General features: G+C 39.9%; 2 protein-coding genes across 2 annotated transcripts; one reads left to right on the plus strand and one right to left on the minus strand.

Moving 5' to 3' along the window:
* Positions 1-2,446: 2,446 nt before the first annotated feature.
* Positions 2,447-3,393, minus strand: MRPL36 (mitochondrial ribosomal protein L36). The gene is made up of 2 exons (XM_015619676.3): positions 3,281-3,393; positions 2,447-3,144 (listed from the first exon to the last, which is right to left on the minus strand). The coding sequence occupies exon 2, from the start codon at positions 3,132-3,134 to the stop codon at positions 2,817-2,819; it is 318 nt and encodes a 105-aa protein (XP_015475162.1). The 5' UTR covers positions 3,135-3,144; positions 3,281-3,393; the 3' UTR covers positions 2,447-2,816.
* Positions 3,385-10,885, plus strand: NDUFS6 (NADH:ubiquinone oxidoreductase subunit S6). Its single transcript, XM_015619675.2, has 4 exons — positions 3,385-3,557; positions 4,576-4,629; positions 8,729-8,851; positions 10,739-10,885. Exons 1-4 carry the CDS (start codon positions 3,414-3,416, stop codon positions 10,802-10,804), a joined length of 387 nt encoding a protein of 128 aa, XP_015475161.1. The 5' UTR covers positions 3,385-3,413; the 3' UTR covers positions 10,805-10,885.
* The last annotated feature ends 12,436 nt before the right edge of the window (positions 10,886-23,321 follow it).

Here is a 23,321-nt window from a genome sequence, read left to right on the forward strand (position 1 = left end):
AGGACTAAATTTTTGGCCTGGGTAACTTAAGTAATTGTTGTGTACTCCCTCCTTTGTCAACAGCTGTTTAAGTAGCACAACATTCCGAAGGTCTGTAATGAAGGATGTGAACCCTTAGCTGTCAACCACAAGGCTACTGGCTGACATTTCACCTGCTCATTTTGCAATTGCTGTAAACAAATGTAAAATAAACATGCATCACCCCCAGCTACAGGCACCTTCCTCATGTCATTCAAATTACAGAAAGCTATAGAATCTGATTTTTTTAGAACACCTCTCTAACAGTTTGTAGACATCAACTAAAAAATGGTACTTACAAGTGTGATATTCAGTACTCCTGCCTAACAGATGGAAAAATTGAGACAAAGGCAAAATTACCTTTTCAAGATTATACAGCAAGTCAGTGGCAGAGTACAATTACAATTCAGAGCCTCCTAGCTTCTAATCCTATAATCCTCTTTCCAAAATCTATTAAGCACAACCAAATATGCTGTTTCAGTGATGGCCATGAATGCTCCATTCTTTTCAATGCTCCACCCCAGGTACCACAAACTGACTGTTCAGACAATGACACATGAACTGTTCACAGCCATAATAAACATTTGAATTCAAATTACTTCACATCTCAAGTTTCTGACCAGCAGCCCTACATTCAAAGGGTTTAATCAGGAAAAAAATTTCATAACTGTAAGTTGTTGAAGTAAGATGCTGAGTCAGCACTGTATAAAAGCTTGTCTTAGGCTAAAGGGGGAAATGAAAACAGTAATTTGTGCCTCTCTCTGCTGCACAGTAATCCCAGCCCTAAATTTCACTCCATTTCTGAGCGCAGACCAGATCTCACACCAGCCTGGCAGAGTGAGCTTGCCTCAGGGTCCCACAAAATTCAGAAAATCTGGCCAGGTGATTGTTTCTCCTCACCCTGGCAATTCACATTTGCAGGTGTCACTTAACCATCTGACACTGCTCCTGGCAAGAGAACCCTTGTTTGAATACCTCCTCAAGTAACTCACCAGCACAATTTGTTTTGTACCAGTGAGCTGCCTTTTTCTGTATGAACCAAGAGGTTGGAGGAACTTCTTGAGGCAGTAAGACCACCTGCCAACTATCTTTCCTAAAAAGCCCAACCAACCAACAGACTCTCATTTCACCCAATGCCCAATCCACAGGTCAGTCCTTACTATCCACTGGAAAAGTGGGCAGGCCTAGAAATCACTTGGTTTTTTTTTTTTCTGGTCATACATACAGTTTACTTTAAAGGTGTACTAACAGCTCAACTCCAGGTACCACAGAGCTTCACAGCACACAGGCCTTTTCTTCTGCTGGAACAAAACACACAGCACACACCTACAAACATGTACCATTAACACTGAGAATCAGAGCTTTTAAAATCTTCAGTTCCTAAGATGGCTTAACTGTTAAAGCAAGTTAAAGGTGTAAAATATTTCCAAGAAACTTCTCTGCTTACATTGTACTTTCATGTACAAGCTGCAGGTATTTGGAAGGTAGAAGTTCTTTTTCATGAGCGTCCAAATTCCAATCAAACCATTTGAGGTACGGCAAGTTTTCCACAGCTTCAAGGTTATTTGATTTTGAGGAGCCTTACACATTTTCAATCAATCCATTTCTCTTTAGTTAGATGAAGCTAGCCTGTTCTCTCTCCCCTCATTGCCATGAATTCATTTGAATGCCCCCTAAGATGGATGTGTATGTTAACTAACCTGCTCCTCTCTCTCCAAACACTCATTTCCAGTGATGAGATAGATGAGTGAAAAGACAAACCACACGACATATGGAAAACCAATAATTATTGCCTCTGGAATACTTAGCCACAGCTTTACAGGCTTAGATTCTCATTGCCTACAAGCACCAAGTAAAAATATACTAATTATAAAAGTTATTGCAATTGTAAAGTTGTGGAATTGTAACTGGGCAGAAAAGGTTTTCAAGCCATCTTACTATCCAATGTTACAGCAACTTCAAACACAGTGCTCAACCAATTTCACCTCTCAAGTCAGGGACACTTTCTCACAGTACTCTGGCAAACTTATAGCCATAATAGGATACTCTTCCTATTCTGACTTGCAGGTCAGAGGATGAACTCCTGCCCCAAGCAGAGTCATATTGAGAAGTGTGAGGAATACCACTGGTGACTGAAACAATTAATTCATGGATACCAATCCACTAGCTTGCATTCAACATTAAGCTTGGCTATATGACCTCTAAGGCATTACTGCTCTCAGTCATTCTCTCTACACCTGATAGGAGAGAGTTCTTTCAAGGGACGCAAGAAAAAGAACCCTCACCAATTTATGAGAGTGAGTCTAAAGCTTTGCACAATCTTAGGGCAAGTTAGATGGAATCTGAAATTCTGAGCTTGAAACTATTGGTAGCGTTATCAACATCCTGGGGGGGAGGGGTAAGGGTGTTTAAGAAAAAAAGCACGGTGTGTAGTAAAAATTAACATCAGTGGCATTTATTTTCATTTTTGTTTAGTTAAACCCAAATGCACCTCAGAGTCCAGCCATACAGCTTCACCCTTACTAATTTAACAGCGCAGTGATTTTAAGGCTTGACGCCTAAGATGACAAGAGGTCCTGAAGGCCGCTGTTTCCCACTTCAGTTCTCCGCATCCAAGGCCTGAAATTCCGGCAAGGGCCGTCAAACCGCACCTCGCCCCAGGTGTTCCAAAGACGAAACTCTGTCCCCAGCTCCCGCAGCCCGGGGGCAGCCCGGTGACAGGGACACGGCCAGCGGGGGCTCCGGGCCCGGCAGCCGAACACGGCTCCGGCTCTGTGCCCTGCGGCTCCGGCCCGGCGCTACCCCTTGCGCTGCTTGTGCCGGGGGTTGCTCTTGCAGCACACGTAGAGCCGCCCACGCCGCCGGACGATGTAGCAGTCCTTGCAGCGCCTCTTCAGCACCGTCTTCGTCTTCAGCCCGGCCAGCAGCGGCGGCCCGGGCGGCGGCGGCGCGGCCAGCAGCCCGCGGGGCGCCCGCCAGGGCTGAGGGGCCCAGCGAGCACACGCCGCGGGCAGCCCCGCCGCCCGTCCCCACGGAGCCAGCGAGCACAAGGACGAGCGGCACAGCGAGCGCAGCGGGGCGGCCGTGGCGGCGGCCCTGACCAGGAGGGACAGCATGCTCCTCACCCTGCGGGGACAGCGAGCCGGTCAGGACACACGCACCACTCCCGCTCCCCTCCTCCTCCTCCTCCTCCTCTCCCGCCGCTGCCTCCGCACCACCCACCGCCCCAAACAGTGAGGACACCGCTGCCCGCTGCTCTCACCCCTCGCCGCCCGCGGAAGCCGCCGGTCCCGGCCCGCGGCCACGTGTCCCCCCGCCACCGGAAGCGCGAGCAGCGACCGGGGCGGGGCGAGCCCCGCGCCCGCCTGACCGGGAGTCACGTGGGCGGTGCGAAGATGGCGGCGCCCGCCGCGACCTTCCGCTGGCTGCTGCCGCGGAGCCGCCCGCTGCTGTCCCGCCCGGGGCTGGCCGCTGCCGCCTCCCGGCCCTACGGTGTGCGGCCCTCCGCCACCGGCGAGCTGGTGACGCACACGGGGCAGGTGAGCGAGCGGGGCCCGGAGCTGCTCGGGGAGGGCGGCGGGCGCGTCCCGCCGGCGCCTGCAGCGCAATCCCGCCGGGGCGGCGAGCAGCGCGCTGGTGCGGTGTGGTGCATTGTAACGGGGAGGCTTAGGTTGGATGTCAGGAGGAATTTCCTCACGAAAACAGTGGCTGGATACTGGAATAGGCTGTCCAGGGAGGCGGTGGAGTGTCCGTCCCTGCAGGTGTTCAGGAAATGGCTGGATGTGGCGCTTAGTGCCCCGGTCTGCTTGACATGGTGGCGTTCGGTCACTGGTTGGATTGGATGATCTCGGAGGTCTTTTCCAACCTCATTTATTCTCTGACTCTCCGTTCAGCGCACACAGTGGAAATTTATGCTCCTGGATGATCCGAACACAGGAGGTACGCGCTGTCTCGGGAAAAAAAATACCCAAAACCCCGCTGTTGATCGGGGTCGCGTCACTGGCCATTAGCGAGCGTTCCGGTCCGAGTCCGACTGGTGAGCCAGCCGAAGAGCTGACAGGGGCAGGAGGCACCCTGGTGTCAGTGCCTTGCAGCTCCGCCTCACCTCCCTTCAGCGGAGGAGCTGAGGCTCGGCTGGTGCCTTGAGGAGATGCGGGAGGGGATGGCGGCTGGAGCTAACCTGGGAAAGCTCGGACTGTGGTTACTTAGCTGAACAGAAATAACTACAACACCTGAATTTCCCTCTTGAGTTCACCTGCTAGGTCAGATCAAGGAACAGCGTTATAAATAATACATTTGTGTTCACCTCTGTGATCAGGTTCTTCGTGCCACCCCCGACACCACCAGTTTCCTTGTCTTTTGTGCTTTCCAATGTGCAATTTAGTTACTTGTGTGAGAGAAATGGAAACTATTTTTTCTGTGTGCAAGCTACGTGCTTGTAAGGTGATAATATTTGAAACCAAGTAAACAGTTCAAGTTATTTATTTTCTATGTATTTGTGTTCTATGTTTATAGCTGTTGCTCTGTAAATAAGACCAAATTTATTTCACACTCTAGGTATATGACGAGAAGGATTATAGAAGAGTTAGATTTGTTGGACGTCAGAAGGAGGTAACTCATTCTGTTTTTTCTCATGGGAGAGGGATTAGTTTATGGGTTTTTTCTTTACCTGATAGAAGTGTCGTCAACCTCTTTGTCATTAAAAAACCACAAATNTCTGTTTTTTCTCATGGGAGAGGGATTAGTTTATGGGTTTTTTCTTTACCTGATAGAAGTGTCGTCAACCTCTTTGTCATTAAAAAACCACAAATAAAAAAACCCCAGCAAGTAAGAAACCAACTAAGCCCAAGCCATAGAACGAAAACCAACCAACCAACCAAAAAAAAAAAAAAAACCCCAAAAAACCACAAACAAACAAAAAAACCCACCAAAAAAAAACTCCCCAAACACCCTACTAAAACCAAACTGGTTTGGATTTGTTTTTTTTTTTCACTACAGTGTAAATTTTTTTAAGGCAGCTTATAGTTGCTTCTTTCTTAACTCCCTGTTTTTGATAAACTTGGAAAACTCAAGACTTGCTCTGCATTTGTTAGGTGTATTTAGGGTGTTAGAGTTGTAGGCATTTGAACATCTTAAACTTGGAACAGTTTTTGTTTTAAATGTGTGTTTTAAGAAGTTGTTAGTATGTTTTTAGTACATTTATATTCAGAAAAATCACATCATTAAATAGTCTGCTGAATTGTTCATGTTTATATATCAGTTTACATCTGTTTTGAAGCTTAATTTGCTTCTGTGTAGTTAAAATTCTGATCTTTACCCAAACTACGTTTTTAATGAGTGTGAGAAGCATTTGCTGAGAGAGTGACGAAATAAATAAAAGTAAAATGTAGACTATTATGAAACAATGAAGCCTCAAATGCAAAGTCTAATAATACCAGCATCATTTAGGTGCAATGCTATGAATGTGGCCCTGTTGCTGCTGCTTGAAATTTTACATACCCACTCTATGTCCTTTAGCACTGAGTTTTTTCTCTAATGGTCAAGCAGCACAGCTCCATGAGGGATCTGCTGGCCTTTGGGATAAAAATAGAATTATTTCAGCTGAAATGTATTCCTCAATGCCTGAGCCTTTGAATAGTGCCTTAGTGTTAATGCTATACATGTTTATGTTTAACAGAGACATTAAATATAAGGTGTGGTAGATTTTTAATGTAGTGGCATATAATTATTCTTTTCCTAAATTAACCTGAACTAATTACACTGATTTCCAAGTTTTCATATTGAGTTTACCTCACTGTGTGGCAGATACAATTTAGCTCATGCTGTGAGGCAAAAATGGGGATTCTACACGTGAAATAATTAAATGAAAATGTCACTTAAAATGCTGAATTAGCTTACTTCAGGGAGGATAGTTGGCAAAGTAGGTCTCTCCCAAGTGTATTGCCCGCATCTCTGCTACTTCTCTAACTTTGTAGGAAATGCTCCTTAAGCCTAATTCTCCATGGGGCAGTGGTCCCTCTAATGTGCCTTTGCCATCAGGCAATTTCAGACTCTGTGTGGTGTGGAGCACCCAGGGTTTTCAGTTCAGCCCGTTTCTACCTTCTCCAGCAAAAGCCATGCTCTATGTCTGCTGAGCAAGGTTTAATGCTAAGTTTTAATGGTGAAATTGGGACAAAATTTGCATGTTACATACTTCAAACAATCTGTTCCTATTAATAGGATCTTTCTCTAGGGGCTTTGCCATTATCCCACAGTGTGTTCCAGCTGCCAATATTAGGGTTGACAGCCGTGTCTGTAGTCTGAATGTTGTAATGTTTCTGAAGCAGAAGCTCTCCTGGTGACTGTTCTTTCATGGTTGCTTCTTCCCTTTGCCCTCAGTATGGTCCAGGTGGTTGCATCCCTCTTGGGATCAGCCCAGTCCAGCCACGGCACCTTTCCTGTCTGGGGGGGATGCAGCCTCTGGACTCTCCCCCAGTCAGGGTCTGTGTGCTTCAGGTGGCCAGGCCCAGGGGCATGGCCTAGAGGATGTTCTTATTGTCCCCTTGGTTCTGCCAGCCCGTTGGTAAGTGACATCCATGAGTTTTAGCTAAAATCATTGGTTCTCTGTGGAGAACTGGGGATTAGCGCTCTCTGGCAAGGGTCTAAAGCAGGAAGCTGTGAGAAAACTGAGCATGGCAACTGCTAAACTGCATCTGCCACAGTCCAGCAAGGTCATTCTGCCCTTCTCTAATCCCTAAGGTCATCCTGTCCTTCTATAATCCCTAAGGCGGAGAAGGACCTATTTCAACACTGCCATTCCCACTGGAGCTGTACCCTTTCTGTTTGGCTTGTGCAGCAGCTGAGAGTGTGAGGAGAACTCACCTCAGTGCTGGTCTGTTTTAAATATTCTCTCCTGTCTTCCCTCTACATCTTTGGACTGGGATCAAATCCAAGTTTGGTTTTATCTCTTTAGTCTCCCAGACCATGGACTGACACAGGTGGATAGGTGGGAAGAAGCAGAAATGAAATTGTCAAACTGGCACTGTGGTAGGAGAAAAACAGCCCATTGATCTATGCTTGGAGCAAGGCACATCTGGATGTGCTGAGGGGATCAGCCCTTTCCTGCAGAATACTGCTGTGCTTTAGTCAAAGGGATATGCTTTAACTGCAGCCATCTGGGTGGGGTTTTTTTGTTTCTTTGTTTTGGGTTTTTTGTTGTTTTTTTCTTTGTTTTTTTCTTTTTTTTTTTTTGTGATGTGTTTTCCTGGTGAATTCCTAGACTGTGTCTTGTTTGGTAGGCTGAGCCACACACAAGTCTTTACCTATACAGTGGATGAGAGGTCTTTGCTTCTCTCTTCCCACAAGTACCTTTTGTGGTTAAGAAATGTTGGGATGAGTGGAGTTCTTGCTTCTAATCTTGAAGCAAAGGGGTATGATGGTTTTATCTCCCTCCTCCTTTAACACAAAATTAAGGATGCACAATTTTGAGTGTTATTAAAAACAGCAGTAAAAGTTCTTACTGTTTGGCAGAAATCACATGGCTCGTGGATGCAGCCCCAGACAGTGGGGTTCTTGATGTTGCCGATTTCTTTCGGTACCAAAACTTAGTCTTTTTTAGATTTTTTTTTAGCTGTCATCTTTTGGTAAGGACAAATTCTTGGTAAAACTGACTTTTCCATTACTGTACCAAAAAAATGCAGATTTTGGGTAGACTTAATGGGAGGCTTGGTGAAAGATGCTAAGTTGTTATGTACTAGGATTATATAAAAACACCGCTGTAATTCCTAGGGATTTATGTAATGGATGCATAACTGTCTTTTTCCCAAGAATCTCATCTTTATTCCAATACCAGCATGTTTATATACAGAGCAGTAGTTAGTGCCTCCTTTGGGTGTGCATATTATTTGATATTCATGCGTGTATAACATGATGGCCTTTGAAAAATGTGGCCCCTCCTGGAGTACTTTTCCCTGAATTGTAGCAGTAGTTGTCTGCTCGGTGCAGACGTGGAGAGCATTGGATTGCTGTAGGTCCCACTGGGGGACAAGCTGCTGTGTCTCCAGCCTATCCAGACATGGATATGTTTTCCTGGCCATGCAGGTGTGCTCTAGGAAGAAGCCCTACTTGTCAGTGATGTGTATATTCAGGAAGTGTGCATGATGGATTTACAGAGTGGAGTAATGGCATTTAGAAGTTTTTTCCTTTTTTCTGCTGAACAATTTGTTTTTCTGACTGTTGTTATGCACTACCTTCATGTTTTCATGAGATTCCTGTGCAGTGATAGAATAAGGTACATGGCTAGAGTCTCTGAATTAACAGCCATTGTTTTATCTCATGCCTGACCTTACTTGTCTCACTATTATTTTTGGGTTTATCAGCGGAGATTTTTCTGCTATTTTATCGTATAGTCACTAAATCAGAATACAGTGTTGGTTAAATATCCTCTGTTCTTGTCTACTTGCTCCTGCTCACCTCTCTGCTGAATTTGCTGAAAGCTGAGTACTGATGTGGCCTGTATAACAGGGGGAAAGGGATTACATTTGCCGATTTTAGTGTGTAGTTCATTGATCTGGCTTATAGTAGAGCCTGAGTTGGTGGAGGAGTTGGGAGGAAGCCTAAGCAGGAACTCCTTAAAATGGCTGTAGTGGAACTGCCTGAGGAGGCAGCAAATAGCAATTGCTTTCTGTTTGAGTGGGGATGGTATCTGAAAGTTTCCCTCTTTTTCTTACAGGTGAACAAGAATTTTGCAATTGATTTGATAGCAGAACAGCCTGTGAGTCAAGTTGAAAGCAGAGTGATCTCATGCGATGGTGGTGGTGGAGCTTTGGGACATCCCAAAGTATACATAAACTTGGTAATGTCAATAGTCTGCATATACCATGTTTTACCTGTGCATTCTTTTTTTGTAAGATTATCAAGTTTTTGGAGTGCTAGTTTAACAAAATAAAAGGAGTAACCACCTGAGGTGCTCATTTTATTTGGTGCCTGATATAAATCAGAAAAATTAGAGGGCTTCCATTTGAAGTTACAGAAATCCCTTCTTGAAATTTTGGTTTGTTTAGCAGGACAGTATTTTTTAAGAAAGAAATCAGGTGAAGTAGTAAGTACAACCACTGAGAGCAAAAATTAACATCCATGCTGCATTTTGGAACTCTAATTATTGAAATGCCACCATGTAGTTTGACCATTCATTTACAGTATTCATAGGAATATGCAGTTTATTTTTAATCTTGCAAGTTCAAGGGAAGAAAAAGGAGGAAGACCAAACCAACCAACCCCTTTTTCAGTCTTCGGGAATCTTGGTAGTTCTGAAGACTGAATGTTTCAGTCATGGCTGGGGAATGAAGAATAAATGTTGTCTTATCCTCCTGTTGACAGTAGTGATCATTTCCAGTGTATTTTTGTTCTAGAGAATAAAAATATTGAGGCTACTGTCCTGTGACCTTAGTTGATGCAGCTGTTGCTTAGGTACTGTTCTCAGGTAGAGCCTGATTGCAGATGTTTTAAAATCTTTGCTTACGCACCTAAACTTTGACATTTCCTAATGCCCAAAAGAAGGATGGGGAAGAGCTGGTGTCCTTAAGTGTTGGAGTTGTTGTGACTCCTAACTAGAATCATAAGCATTTCTATTTTGATCAAAGTAAGAATTTTGTAATAATTCTTTTTACCTTATTCGAAGTCAAATGTTTGGAGGTTCTGAATTGTAACTCTTAGGAAGTACTTCAGCCTTAACTTCTGTAGCACACTCCTGATCTTTATGTTGATTCATTTGATATGTTCCACACTCTTTAAGAATGATAATATTTTGTGTATTTTGAGATTTCATATACATATACATATACATATATATATATAATTGTTTTTTTTATTTTTTATTTTTTGTGTTCACAGTCAAGTTACAATTTGTCTGTGATTTAGTTCTTGAGAAATAAAGTCTGCAAACAGGGTGGTATTATGTTAGCTTCTTTTCCCTGAAAACTGAAATGCAGGCTTTTGGGAATGGAGGGTAGTTTGCATTTTTTAGTTCTAATCCATTATTAAGGGGAGCCATGAATTTAACTTTGTTTCATGAATACGAGTAGTTATGTTGCTAAATAACAGAAGATTCCTGAGTATTTAGCTGTGTTATGTTTTGTCATGTTAGGAAGGACTGCAATGACACCTTGCACTTTTGTAGTTACACTACAAAATTCTAAAAAATACATGTACCTTCTGGAGAAAATAATGAAATTTTATACAGCAGTAGTTCCTCCTTTTCTCCAAAACACTTTCTTCCAGCATTTCTCATGGATTCCTACAGAAATCTCCTCCTTCCTACAGACAACTCTGTTACTGACCAAAATTCTCTCTAGGAAATGCCATATCTTATTCTGTATTGAAATAATTAAGTGACCTTTTCAGAACATTGGAACAGATTGACCAAAGTGTCTTAAGATGTCCAGTTTGGTAGGAGGATCTTATATTTCTGAGGAGATACCACTTTGTTTGACTTTAAAATTATATAGTTGAATTTAGGCCTGGTAGTTGAAAGGCTGACATAAGGGAAGCTACATAGCATACAGAAATAAAGCATGAGCCTCATACCCTAATCTTTGCTTCCAGTGTTTCAAAAAAGACTAAACTCTATTCTTTGGCAATATTGTTTGGTTTAAAGATGGCAAAATAAATAAGAAAAAAATTGTAATTTCTTAAAGTTTTATAAAGTGAAACTAGCAGCTGTTATATTTTTATATTTTTGCAGGACAAAGAGACAAAGACCGGAACATGTGGCTACTGTGGACTTCAGTTTAAACAGAAACATCACTGAAAGATTATCCCTGTGTGCTTGCAGATTTCTGTTCAGATGTTAACATTCAACTATAAATAAACAATATATTTAGAAAGCCAGGATTTGTGTTTATCTTAACTCTGGAAAGTGCAGTCTGTACATTTTTAAAACCCAGCTTGTCATTTATTTGAGAGCTGAATGGATTTACAGTATCTGCTTTGTACTTAATTTAGTTTTCATGTTTGGCAGACTTCTCACAGGCTTAGAAGTGGTGTTTGGCTGTAGGTAGGTTTGGCTTGTACTGGGTAGATATGTATTTTTTTCAACACTGAATGGGCTGTAATTGTTTACTGGGTGATTAATTATCCTAGGTGTTCGTCTTTTGTCACTGTGTGACACTCTTAATTGGTTCATGGTCCAGTATCTATGGCTAGATTCACAGATGGAAGTGCCAAGATATTGTGATACTCGGTCCTGGAAGCAAGATTGTCAGCTCTGAATTAAGTAGCTGCTCTTGCTGCTTGTTTAAAAGAAGCCACCAGTGCCTGGGATGGTAATCAGTGTGAGCTGGAGATCTACCTAAGGCAGTGTGAAAGGTGAGGACATAACCATTTGCCCTGCATTTGAAGGGGTGAGAGTGTATCTTGGGATACACACCCAAAGCCTCTGTAGGAACTGGGTCTTGTCAGACTCAAAGTAGGCATTGCTCCATTACAGGTGGTAGCTTCTCCTCCTTTAATGCAGGTGATTTGACGCTGAGAGCATCTGCCTAGGTTGTGTGAGGCTGGTTGTGGGGCATACCTACCCACTTGCTTAATTTCACTTAGCATTCTGTCATATGAGCATGGCTTTCAAACAGAGCCTCTGTACAGAGCAGAAGGGTCTGAGTTTGATTTGGTCTTTGTTCCACAAAGCATCTTAATCTGTTGTCAGTAAATTACTTTTTTTTTAAAAATACTGGTGATGGGATGTAGTCCCAGGGAGTAATTGCTGCTTGTGTAAAGTTTAACAGGGTAGGATTCTAAACCTGCAGTTTATGTAGTTAGGTTGATGTGGTCGTATCAAGTTGAACCAAATCATGTAGGCCTAAAGCTGCTTAACTTGCTTGTGTCAATTTATAGACGAAGATGGACCGACTCAGGCTTAAAGCAGGGTCTGAATGGTTCTCTCTGTAGGAGTCATGTGTTTAGAGGCTGTACTGCAGGTGAGTAATTGCATGAACACTCCTCTTTTTCATTCACTCCACCTATAAAAGTTTTACTGCTCTTTCTGCCTCTTCCCCTTATTCTTCCCCTCACTTTCTCTCCTTTCCATTACTGCTGGTTTCAGTGACCTTCTGGCTGTCAATTTATTTTTTATAATGACCTAGATTTAGGAAGTACTAATTAGAGCTGTGCATTGTTGTGCAGTGTAGGTTACTGTGCACTGACCAGGGTCTGTTATGAAGTTTGTAATTTTTTAATGTTAGTGCAGTGGCCAAGTTAACATGTGTTTGGAGTAGCACCTGAGCACGTACAAAGATGGCAACAGATCCCTCCATGAAACTGAGTAATTTGCAATCTGACCTTATGCAAGCGATCTGAGCATAAATCTGGTTGCATTTTACTCTGGCTCTCTACCAGTTTGTAGGGTATTTTGGCTGGCAGAGTTCTCACGGTGCAATCATCTCTACAAAGAGACCTCAAACAAATAATTGTATGTGGACCTCTTCCTTGGACCATAGATGTTTTAATGAATAATATATCTGCTTGGATCACTGCTGCTCATAATAAATTAACAATGTTTAAATTGGCACGGCATCTGCTGAGGATCCGGATAAATCCCATCCCACTTGTCTGAGCTATGGAATGCTGTTCTTGGATGTTCTCCCTAAAGTACTTGTGCTGTGTGAAGCTGTTGATACCCGTGAAATGAAGGCCTCTGCTTTGCTCTGATGATCTGCATAGGAAGACTTTGGACTTTGCTTCTTATCGGTTCCTGTGTACTAGATTCACGTATCTACTTGGGAATGACTGTTCATATGAAGTCTTGCACTTGGATCTGTGCTATCCACATACCTGTGCAAAGGCCAGCCTTGATTTGCAGGAAAAAGAAGTGGGGGAATGCAAGAATTTAACTTTACTGGTTATCTCAAGCAGATGCATGTGGAAATGGATGTGTGAGGATAGACCAGAACACATCAGTATCAACGTAAGGGTGGACTAAACCAGGTAAGTATCAAAGCAGCTTTGCAGTTCTCAGGCCGCAAGTTGAGACTCTAAAGCAGTATGGAATAAAACTTTCAGACTTAGATTCTCTCAGTCACTATTTTGTTCCTCACAGATAATTCATTCCACACTGGAACTACAGTCTCTGATTAGCAGAGTACAAACCATAGTTTATACTCTGTCACTAGGGAAATGTGAAGTACCAGCACATGATAATGGTCACAACTTTATCTTGTTTTACCTAGTAAAACCAGATAGGCTCTTTTTCCCCTTTATTGCTGCATGTATTAAGGTTGGTTCAAATCAATCTGTATTTAAACTTCCAAAATAAGTAAGAACCACCCATCCTTTTCCCCACATTACTTGGTAGCTCTCTGTCCTCTAATTAAAAATTAACTAAAATGTATTTACAAGGCAAGTTCTTTACGAGAGCACAAATCATTACTATGACTATGGCACAATATGCAGAAAACACTTTTTCTAAAATTTTTCAGTTGTTTGGCATCTGGCTGTGCTCTGGAAGTTGCTCTTGTAAAAGTCTTCTACAAATCAGCAAGTAGTATCCCTAAATTTCTCACCCTCTGACCTGCCATTAATACTTGCCCTTTTTATTTGATGCTCTTGCAAGTATCAGACAAAACAGAGCATGCAATATGCATACAGTAATAGCAATAGAAATGTTTTTTTTTGTAATAATCACATTGTTGGCATTGTTTAGTGTGTTCCCTGCTCTTGGTATACATTGTTTGGAGAGGCAATACTTGTTGGCTTAGAGCCAGTGCTAAAGGAGGCCACATGGGTTAAAAACTTCCCTTCATATTTGGTGGACTGCTAAGAGGGCTGTAAAGTTAACTAATATGTACATTGTAAATGGTTGTAGGAAAATTAGAACAGAAGACTGATAGTGAGCACAACTAAGGCAGACATGGAGCACTGAATTACTTGAGAATCAAGTAGATGTGTTGGTCTAACATGAGAGGGATGTGGTGGAATTGTAAAGTGGTGTCAAAAGATTGGCAAATTAAAAGATGTATCTGTTATATTATGTAATTGTATAATAGGAAGTCAACGCAATAATTTCCAATAATAGGCACTCAAGGGGTTGCTCTTTAGTAGCAGCTAAATTTAGCCATTTTTAAATTGGCATGCTCAGATAATGAGTTTCAACAGGGCTGTCCAATGAGCTTCCTAGAGCATTAATGCTGATTTTTTTTTATAAGCTTCGAAATACTGGAGAAAGAGCACAAAAATGGCTAATGTGCCAACATTCAAAGAGGGTAAAAGGCATGACCTGGATAATTACATGTCTGTCAGTTTGACATCACTTCTGGGCAAAATAATAAGGGACCTAATTAATAATGAATTAAAGAAGTGTTGTATAATTAGTGCCAATCAACATGAGTTATAGGAAAGCCAGACCATGTCAAGTTAGCATGATGTATTTTTGATGAAATTAGAAAAAGTGGTTGATAAAGCTAAAAGTGTTAGTGTAATATCCTCTGATATCTTTGAAGATTAGAGCTAGTAGTCCATATTTTGATTCAGAAATTAAAGTCTTGTGTAATCAACCAGCAACACTTCACATGTTTTACATGTCTTAAAGGGTAGATAATTCCTAAGTGTGTAACTATCAGTGTAAAATGAGAGTCCTTGCTGAAAGGATGCATTCTTCTTGGACCCCTCATGCCGTCCTTTCTCAGTCCTATGGCACTTAGCTTTTTAGGAGTAAAAAACATGTAATAGATACTGATGATTTTCTGAGGATTGAAAGGTTGAAACATTGTTAAGGGAGAGGATTCAGCAGTGATTCTATTCACTGCCATTTAGCCAAGACTGGCACAAAGCTGAATGTGTTTCAATGCAATGACTGGTACAGGAAAAATTAAATGGTGTCCATATTTATTGTAAAAAAATTATTTCTTTGAAGTGATAATTGCATCAGCCTGATTTTCAACTTATCCTGTGTGAGAAGCAGCCCTAATAACTTCAGGTTCCAGGAATTACTGTCTACTGTGTTTGACTGGGGGAATTTGTTGGTCTTCAAATGCTATGAATTTCCAGTCCAATTCCATGTCTTTAATAACTTTTATGAACTTTGGAGGAATAAATGGAGATGTGTTAGGCAGGCACATCTTTCTGAATTTTATGAGTGCGTTTGTTACTTGAATACCGAGTCTGGTTTGAAATCTGTGATTCATTAATTAATATGGCTAAGTTAGAAAAAGTTCAGAGAAAGCCATGGTACTAATTAAAAGAGTAGAAAATGTATTGTGTAGTGAAAGATCTGACAAGCTTTGTCTTTGTATTTCCTTATAAATGAGGTTAAGGAGATGACTTGATCAGGGTCTACCAGTACAAATGCAGGGAACAAAACCTTGATAATGGGATCTTTAGTCTGGCTAAAAACAATGAGCTCTAGTGGGTGGAAGCTATAGACAAGTAGATTCAGAGCAGGGAAAAGGAAGCTTCACAGTCTGGGATTTACCAAGCACTGCAGTAAATTCTGAAGCATTCCTGACTCTATTTTTAAGCTTGGTATTTTTTAAAATGTGTATTAATTGAAACAAGACTGGAATCTGAAAACCATTATGGACTGTGTTCCAAAGGTAATTACATCCTTGCAGTGGTCCATTCTCAGTCTTTGAAATGAAATATGTATCAGGCCAGAGATAGTGGTTCCATTGAACAGTGGTGCTGTTAAAAATGCCTTCCAGACCTTGTTCTGAATAAGATTTAGAATGGGCTTGAACTTTGTTGTCCTACAAAAAGGATTCTAGTGGTCTGAGTGATGGGGACTTGAACTTTGCTGTTGCAAAATAATATTTGGCTTTATAGCAATGTGGAGAACGACCAAACAAAAAGATGAAGATATGTCATCATCTGCTCAGTGTCTGACAAAGCCATCCAAACTAAAATAAAAAAATGTCAGTGCTTCAGGACATGGACAATTAGAGGACTTCAGATCTGTTCTCACTTTCTCATTTAAGAGAACATATGTGAAAGCTACACTACCTTTTGGGATGAAAATATAAAAGGATTGTTTCCATTAGAACTGAAGTCCCAGATTCCAAAGGTTTAGTGTAATTTTATTTTTGGCAGTATTGATTTTGTGGTGCTCTTGATGCTTATACCAGATTCTGGATTGAAGAGAGTTGTAGTTTTCTAAGTTTTGCTTACCCATTTGAATGCCACTCTGGATTCCAGTGGCTTCTTACATTTTCCATGACTTTGATGAAGTAGCTATCATTCAGCATCTCCTGTGCTGGATAACAGCATCTTCCTCAAGAATAGCCGTGGAAGAAAGAGTTTACTGTTTAATCATGAAATGTCTGGTTTTTATGCCAATTAGCATAAATTAGACATCAGATTCAGACATTTTTGAGAAGCCTGAAACAATATTAGGAAAATTTGGTAAAACATCTGTCTTTATGAATGCTAAGAACAATTGAAAGGATTTTCAAAGATTATTAAAAACCAAAAATAAATCCCAACACTTCCTCTCTCCTCTCCCACCCTGAAAAAAAAAACCAAACGAAAAAAAACAAACCTCAGAACACCCCAAACAATGATCTTTGATAGTGGTTACAATAAAGAGATCAAAACCCCAGGAATTTTCAAAAGAGAGAAAATATTTAACTATTTATGTCCAGTGGGTTGGAAAAGAGCTGATACTTATATTAAACAGTGGTGAAATATGTTCTGCTCCAGTGATAAATTGAAAGGATTTTAGGGATATACTCCCTGTAAAGACCTTTAGACCTGCAGGACTGGATAACTTTGAAAATAGTTGGCTGAAGAGCTTTCCCTGTTGCCTCCATTGATAGATCTAACCTCTTGGAGCACAGGTGAGCGTTCAGAAAACTGCAAGAAATATATTTAGTACAGCAATATTTAAAGATGCTGTTGATGATAGCATCTTGCTGCTCATTCTGGCTGTTTCCTGCTCCATTAAAAGAGTGATTGGCCATCTGTTACTTTACCTCCATGATGTATTTTATACACTGTGTCTTGTAACCTTTGTTTTCTTTTGCTAAGATACACAGAACAAGGTTTATTTCTTTTGTGACTCAGCCCTCGGCAATTTTTCAACACATTAAAATATTGCTAGCTACAGTGAATACAATAACTTAACATTAAAGACATTGCTGCTGCATGCAGAAATAAAATAGCAGGAAGGGAATCTCCTTTTTATTCAAAGGAATGCATTCACCTTCTTGGAGAGCATAGTGGTGGAAACTTGTGCAGGCTTGGTTGTCTGCCGTGCCCTCTAAACTTGTTGTGTCTCCTATGCTACAGATTTGTTCTGGATGCTCATTCTGTTCCTTACTCTGTGACCTTGCACTTGAGTGCACGAGATTTTGTCGGGTTTGGGTGTGCTCAGCTGAGTGGTTCAAATCACTTTATAAGCAGTTCTGTCTCTGTCTTTTACATTCTTCTGCAAACATTTGCATAACCAAAAATGGTTTTGTATTTCTTCCTAATTCTGGGAAACAGTTTTGCTTGGTGTCATGCCTTGCCTAATGAGAAACATCCTTGTTTGACAAGAATTTCCTCATTTGGAACAACTTCTTGTAATCTTCCACCTACCTATTTCTAATTTCACCCAATAGTAGAAATATAACAATAGTGTAAAACTTTTCCTAAAACACTCAAACATTTATGGGCCTTACATATTCCAGTATAGATTTTGCCTAGTGTCCTATCTTCTATAAGTTGTGATAAATACATAAATTTATGTATTTTTTACTGGTTTTAATATTTTGTTTTGGTTCTTCTGGTATGATTGTATGCATCAATAACTTATGTAGTTATTTGTGGCTTTGATCTGCTATTCCCTCTTAAAGCAGGCTCTTACCTAAAGTTGTTAACTGACCAAAAAATACTGAAAACTTCAGCACAATAGCAACTTTCTTTGTGTCTTTTTTTTTTTTCCTTTGCAAATATTGGGATGACTATGTTGTGTTTGTGGTGGAGGAATACCCAAACCAAGAATTACTTACTCAGTTCATGAAAACTGAAACCCCTCATTTTCTAGCTTGTGATTAAGATTTTCTGTTCTCAAGTTCTGTCTGAATACTTGAAAAATATGTTGCAAAACAGGGCCATTTGGGGGAAAATAAGCCCCATTCCATTAAGAATTTTTTCAAACTCTCATGTGTTTTAAGAGTGTTTTATCAGTTGTAGTAACATTTATGCTTATTATTTAATGAACAAAATAATGGTGGGTTAGCACTACTCACTTTATTTGGTGAAGTTGATAATTTTCACATTTGAAGTTGCTGTTAGGAGCTCTGTAACTCTATTCCTGTTGAAACAGAAAAAAAAATGCTTGGAAATAAATGTGTGAATCAAGTCTGCTGTGCTGTATCCATTCGATTCAGAGAAGAATAAGCATGTCAGACTTTCTGTATTGAAATTGCTTGTGCTTCACCTAAGGTCACAATTATGAATAAACTGATTTGTGATGAACTGTGTGGTCGTAATCCATGACCTGTTTTCTTCTCCTTTCAAAAAGGATACGAAGCTTCATACTCCATGAAGTATTAAGCTCAAATTACTGTATTGCTCAAGCAGACCATCTTACTAGCCAATGACAGTTCCTTGTGAGGTGACTTATTGGTGTTTTAGTGAACTTTCATTTTATTTGCCTATTTTTTATGTAAATCCTGTTTTAAAATTTTCATATAACACAGGAAAAGTGTATTTGGAAGCTGGAAAGAAGCTGATATTGTAAAATTGTTGTGATCTGAATGCTGGTGTTTTTCTCCATTTCTGTATTTATCACAGAGTACCTCTGCTTAGTCACCCTTTTTTGGGGTATTCCATAAAATTACATGTATGCAGGTAATATGTCAGGTAATATGTGCCTTTCACCTCTCAAATATGTAATAATCAGGGCTATGCTGCTGCCTGGGAGCTCATGATGAGTGCCCATAAGGATGACTTCTCTTAAAAATTTGCAGAGCCCCATAACCAATTTAAGGCTTAATTTGGAATCTATGTCCACAGTCAAGGGAAAACAGTGTGGGAATACATGCTGTGTGGAATAATCTAGTCTAAAGCTTTCATGGGTTTTGGTGTCAGACTAGTTAAGGCTCTGTATGTCTGGACCTCTGAAGAAGTGACTTTTCTTATAAATCATATTTGTGTAGATAGGAAAAAAACCCTATAATTTGTAGGAAATGTCCATTTTATTTCATTTTACACTCTATTATCCATAGAGTATTCTGCTTTCTAGACTGTCTGGTTTGGTGGAGGGGCTTTTCCTGATCCATGAATCATCTAAAACAATGTAAAGGAACATGAACTAGGATCCTAATCCATTTTGCATCTACCTGAGTCTTAACAGACTCTTAAGCTAGCATCTGCTTTTTTCCTGTCTTCTTGTTTCCTTCTGAGGGCATGAATTTCTGCTGAATTGATTAGTTGATGGCAAAATGTTAGCAGAAGGATGGCCATGGCTGCTTCCCTAAAGTTAGAGCACTCTTTGGTATAGGGTGTGCTTAGTAATAAAAGGGACTGGTGGTGCAAACTTCCAAATAATGGGCACAGGCATCAGAGCTTAGGTTAAAAGAAGTATAGAATAAAATTCCTTTCTTCCTTTCCTTTATGACTACTTGATGTAATTTGGAAGTTAGAGCTGGAGTGTCTGCAACTAAACCAAACTAGTCAGTGTGAGAGATAAGCTAAGATTATTTCCCCTTTTTATTTCTGTTTTTTGCTTTCTGTACAGTCCTCACTGAGTTGTGTTCGTTATATAAGGATTTCACTGAACAGATCTTTAATATATTCTTGCAAATATATGGATACCATTCCATGTTGGTAAATCTTAGATTAGTTACAAAGCAAATATGATGCAGAACTTCCTTCATTATGAAAGGTAAGCGAACAGGGCTTCATGTCATTTGAGTAAAAATATGTTCGTGTGTATTATGCAGTTGGAAAAATTTTGGGGAAAAAAAGAAACCCACAATGATTTAATACTTCTTTTTGATGGCTTGCCAGTGAAGCCAAGGAAAGTCACACTGTCAGCTCATCACTCTGAACCCCATGGTACTATCTGAAGTGCTTCATGTATCATTCATTACAGCAGGTAGAGGGACAGTGAAATGTGGTTCACTTTAGCAGGAAACTCCTTTAGGACTGTTTGGTTAAGTGACTTAATGGCTTATTCTTAATGTTCTTTTCTTTTATCTTGAGACCTTATAACTCAAAATGACCGAAAATAATTCAAATTCTTCCTGGCAGCAGGTCACCTGTGAAATATTTTCTGTCCAACTTTATTACTTTTGAATACAAAATGCCAAGAAAAACATATGTGCGTGTCTGGGTGTATGAAAAACGTACAGATATATACATCTTATATGTACATCTATGGCTCCTTTTCATCCTCTGTATACTTAAGTGGGCATTTACAATGGCAACAAAGAAGTGTTTTAAATCAGATAATCTGTACCTCGTTATAATCTGCTCCATCTTAAAAGCACTTAAATTTTGACATGAGCCACTGATAAGTGACATAAAAGCAGAAGCAAAGGAGAATTAGAAGCAGTGGGAATAGTTAAACTTAATGGGAATTATGTAGTGAAGCAAAGAGAAGAGCTAGTGCGCATTTGGCGAAAAGAGGGGAATTCAGAGGCAGAAAACTTAGGTCTAAATTTTTTTCTGGATTCTCTTTTTGTAATATGGAAAATATCTATGTATGTTACACAGAGGAATTTATAGAAGTCATTCAATCCATGTACAAATAGAAGAACATGGAAACTCTGTTTAAAAATAAAATGCCTCAGAACTTTCTAGAAGAATAGTTGCATCCATCCTCCATGCACTTTAAAGTTTCATTATCATAAGAGAAAAAATTAACAGTGAAAATGAACATTTTATTTCATTTCATATTAGATAGCATTTGTCCAGAAAAAAAAAGAAGACAATTTCAAGGAAGGTGGTGTCTTGGGCTGTGATCAGAAATCACAGCTAACAATCTCTATCTGTAAGAGTCTGATATAAGCAGAACAAAACAGATTAAATACAAATCTGACAAAAGGAAGTGTATCCACTGAATTCCACATACATAAGCAACACATACATAAGGTGTCAATAGCAAGTATCTGTTAATTAGCTCTTTTCCAACTTATGTTTTATAATTGGCCGAGCAAAATGGAGCTTACTTACTAGCATTTTGTGATCTGTTAAGCAGTGAATGGGACAGGTACCAGGCAGCTGCTAGAGGCAGAGAACACTGCTGCTCTCCTCTTGTACTCCTCTCCCTTAAGGCACAAACCACCCTCACAAGTACTAAAAGAGAGCTTCCTATCTACATTTTAATAACCTGACCAAACCAAAAACAGAGGTAATTTTGGTTTGAATCTGGTCTTCTTGGAACCTGTGCATTTCTAACCTTCTACTTAAAAGAGATGGTGTAGTAACTAATTTCTTTTAATAATAAAAGCTTGGACAGAAAGTCTTAACTGTGAATCTACAGATGAGTCAAAACATCCTTTTACTTTCCCATTTTTTTCAGTATAGCTGTAGAATTGCATGTTGTTGCCTTTAAATGTTAATTGTTAATCAAATCTTATTTTGTGTCTTATCTTTCTGACTTTCTGATACTCTCTAGACATGTTTATGCTCTTGCTATATATTGATTTTTCATTAGGCATCCTTAACATCACTTCCTGTGTAAATCCTTTCACAGGACAGATTGTTTACTGAAGATCTCTGTAATTGGTATACCACTACCAAAATCTCCTACTGAGAACTTGATGCAATGTAGCCATGTCTGCTCAGGTGTGAAATATTTCTTTAAAACTGCTTCCAATGTTTTATTATCCTCAAAGCATCTTAAAACCCATACTTGATCTAATCTTGCTTTATAACCGCCCTCATGTAAGTTTACTTGGTTTAAATGAAATAAAACAGAATGTATTGTTTTGGCCTCTTCCACACATGCACATCCAAAGATGTATCTTCTGAACAGACCATGGGAACAAGTAGATGGAAGTACCAGCTTGTGGCATTGTAGTGATATAGAATTTTAAAGTGGGGAAGAATTATTTTCTTATTTCCAGGAAAACTATTTGACAGCTGCTTTCGTTTTCTTGGCAGGCAGTGCCTCAGTTACAGTCAAGGCACTTTTACCACCCCCCATATCCCCCCAATAACAAATAATGGAACACAGAAAGGCTGATCTGTAGTTCTTAATCTTGGTTACATAATGCATAGGGCTTGTTAAACAATTTAAGTGTTGGGTGTGAAAAGCCATAACTGTTCAAAAATCCATCATTCCTCTCCAGCACTGGACACTTGTGGATGTCAACCCCTCTCCTCCTGCATTGTCTACTGAAACTTCTGAAACTGGTAGGCTGCTGGAACCTGATCTTCCTGGGCATTTTGCATAGCTTTAAAAAAAAAGCCAAAAACCAAACCCAGGGCAGAAGCCTCAGAGATTTCCCCTCCTGTGTCCTTTGGACTATCTTGATAATGACTTAAATCCATGTTAAAAAAAACAAAGAGTTATATAAAAAACATAAAAAACCAAAAAAAAAAAACCAAAAAACCCCAAAGAACATTATCTTATACCTAGTATTTTTTTTTAAACTAATGTTTAAAATTCTAGGTTATTTTGTTGTTTCTATATGCTTTCTAGAAACTTTCTAAGACCAAAGAATCTTCAGAGTCTTGCAACAGTGAGTTTCTCAATCCACACACATTTTATGGGAAAAAGTTGTATTTTTGGGAGATTGTGTTTTCCATTTTTATATCTTGACTGCCTTGTTGTAATAGATCCTGATTGATCTTCTGTATATGCTTTACCAAGAAGAATTGATCAATAGCCTGTATTTTAAGGTAGGTATTTCTTGACATTTTAAAAGTGGATTTTAAGTATTCATCTGAAAATTATATGTGTAGCAACATATAATTTTCAGATGAATACTTAAAATCTGTGTATGTGAAGTAAAGGTTTGGATATTTTTCATGTTGAAATGCTTTTGGTTGTAGAAGTGCCTTTTTAATTGTCCTGGAATTTTTTCTTCTTATACAGTGATAAGATTCCCCTTTCATTTGCCCTTCTTAGGGATATCCAGTCTGTCAAAATCTGATGAACATCTGAAGAACCCAGGTTGTGCTATTGCCAAGGCAGTAACAGCTGCTGCTACAGCAGCCAAAATTGCAACTGCAGTGGCTACCTCTGTGCTGAAAATGCTGACATGTCACTGTAGTAGAGCTTGGGGTAGTGGCTTCTGCTGCTGCAGTTCTGCAGAGTACTGTCAGGTTTTGGTGTTTTATTTTTTTGAAGGTTCAAACAAACAAATTTTAAGAATATATATATATATATATATATATTTTAA

This window comes from Parus major, chromosome 2, assembly GCF_001522545.3.
Source record: "Parus major isolate Abel chromosome 2, Parus_major1.1, whole genome shotgun sequence".
NCBI classification, from domain to species: Eukaryota; Metazoa; Chordata; class Aves; order Passeriformes; family Paridae; genus Parus; species Parus major.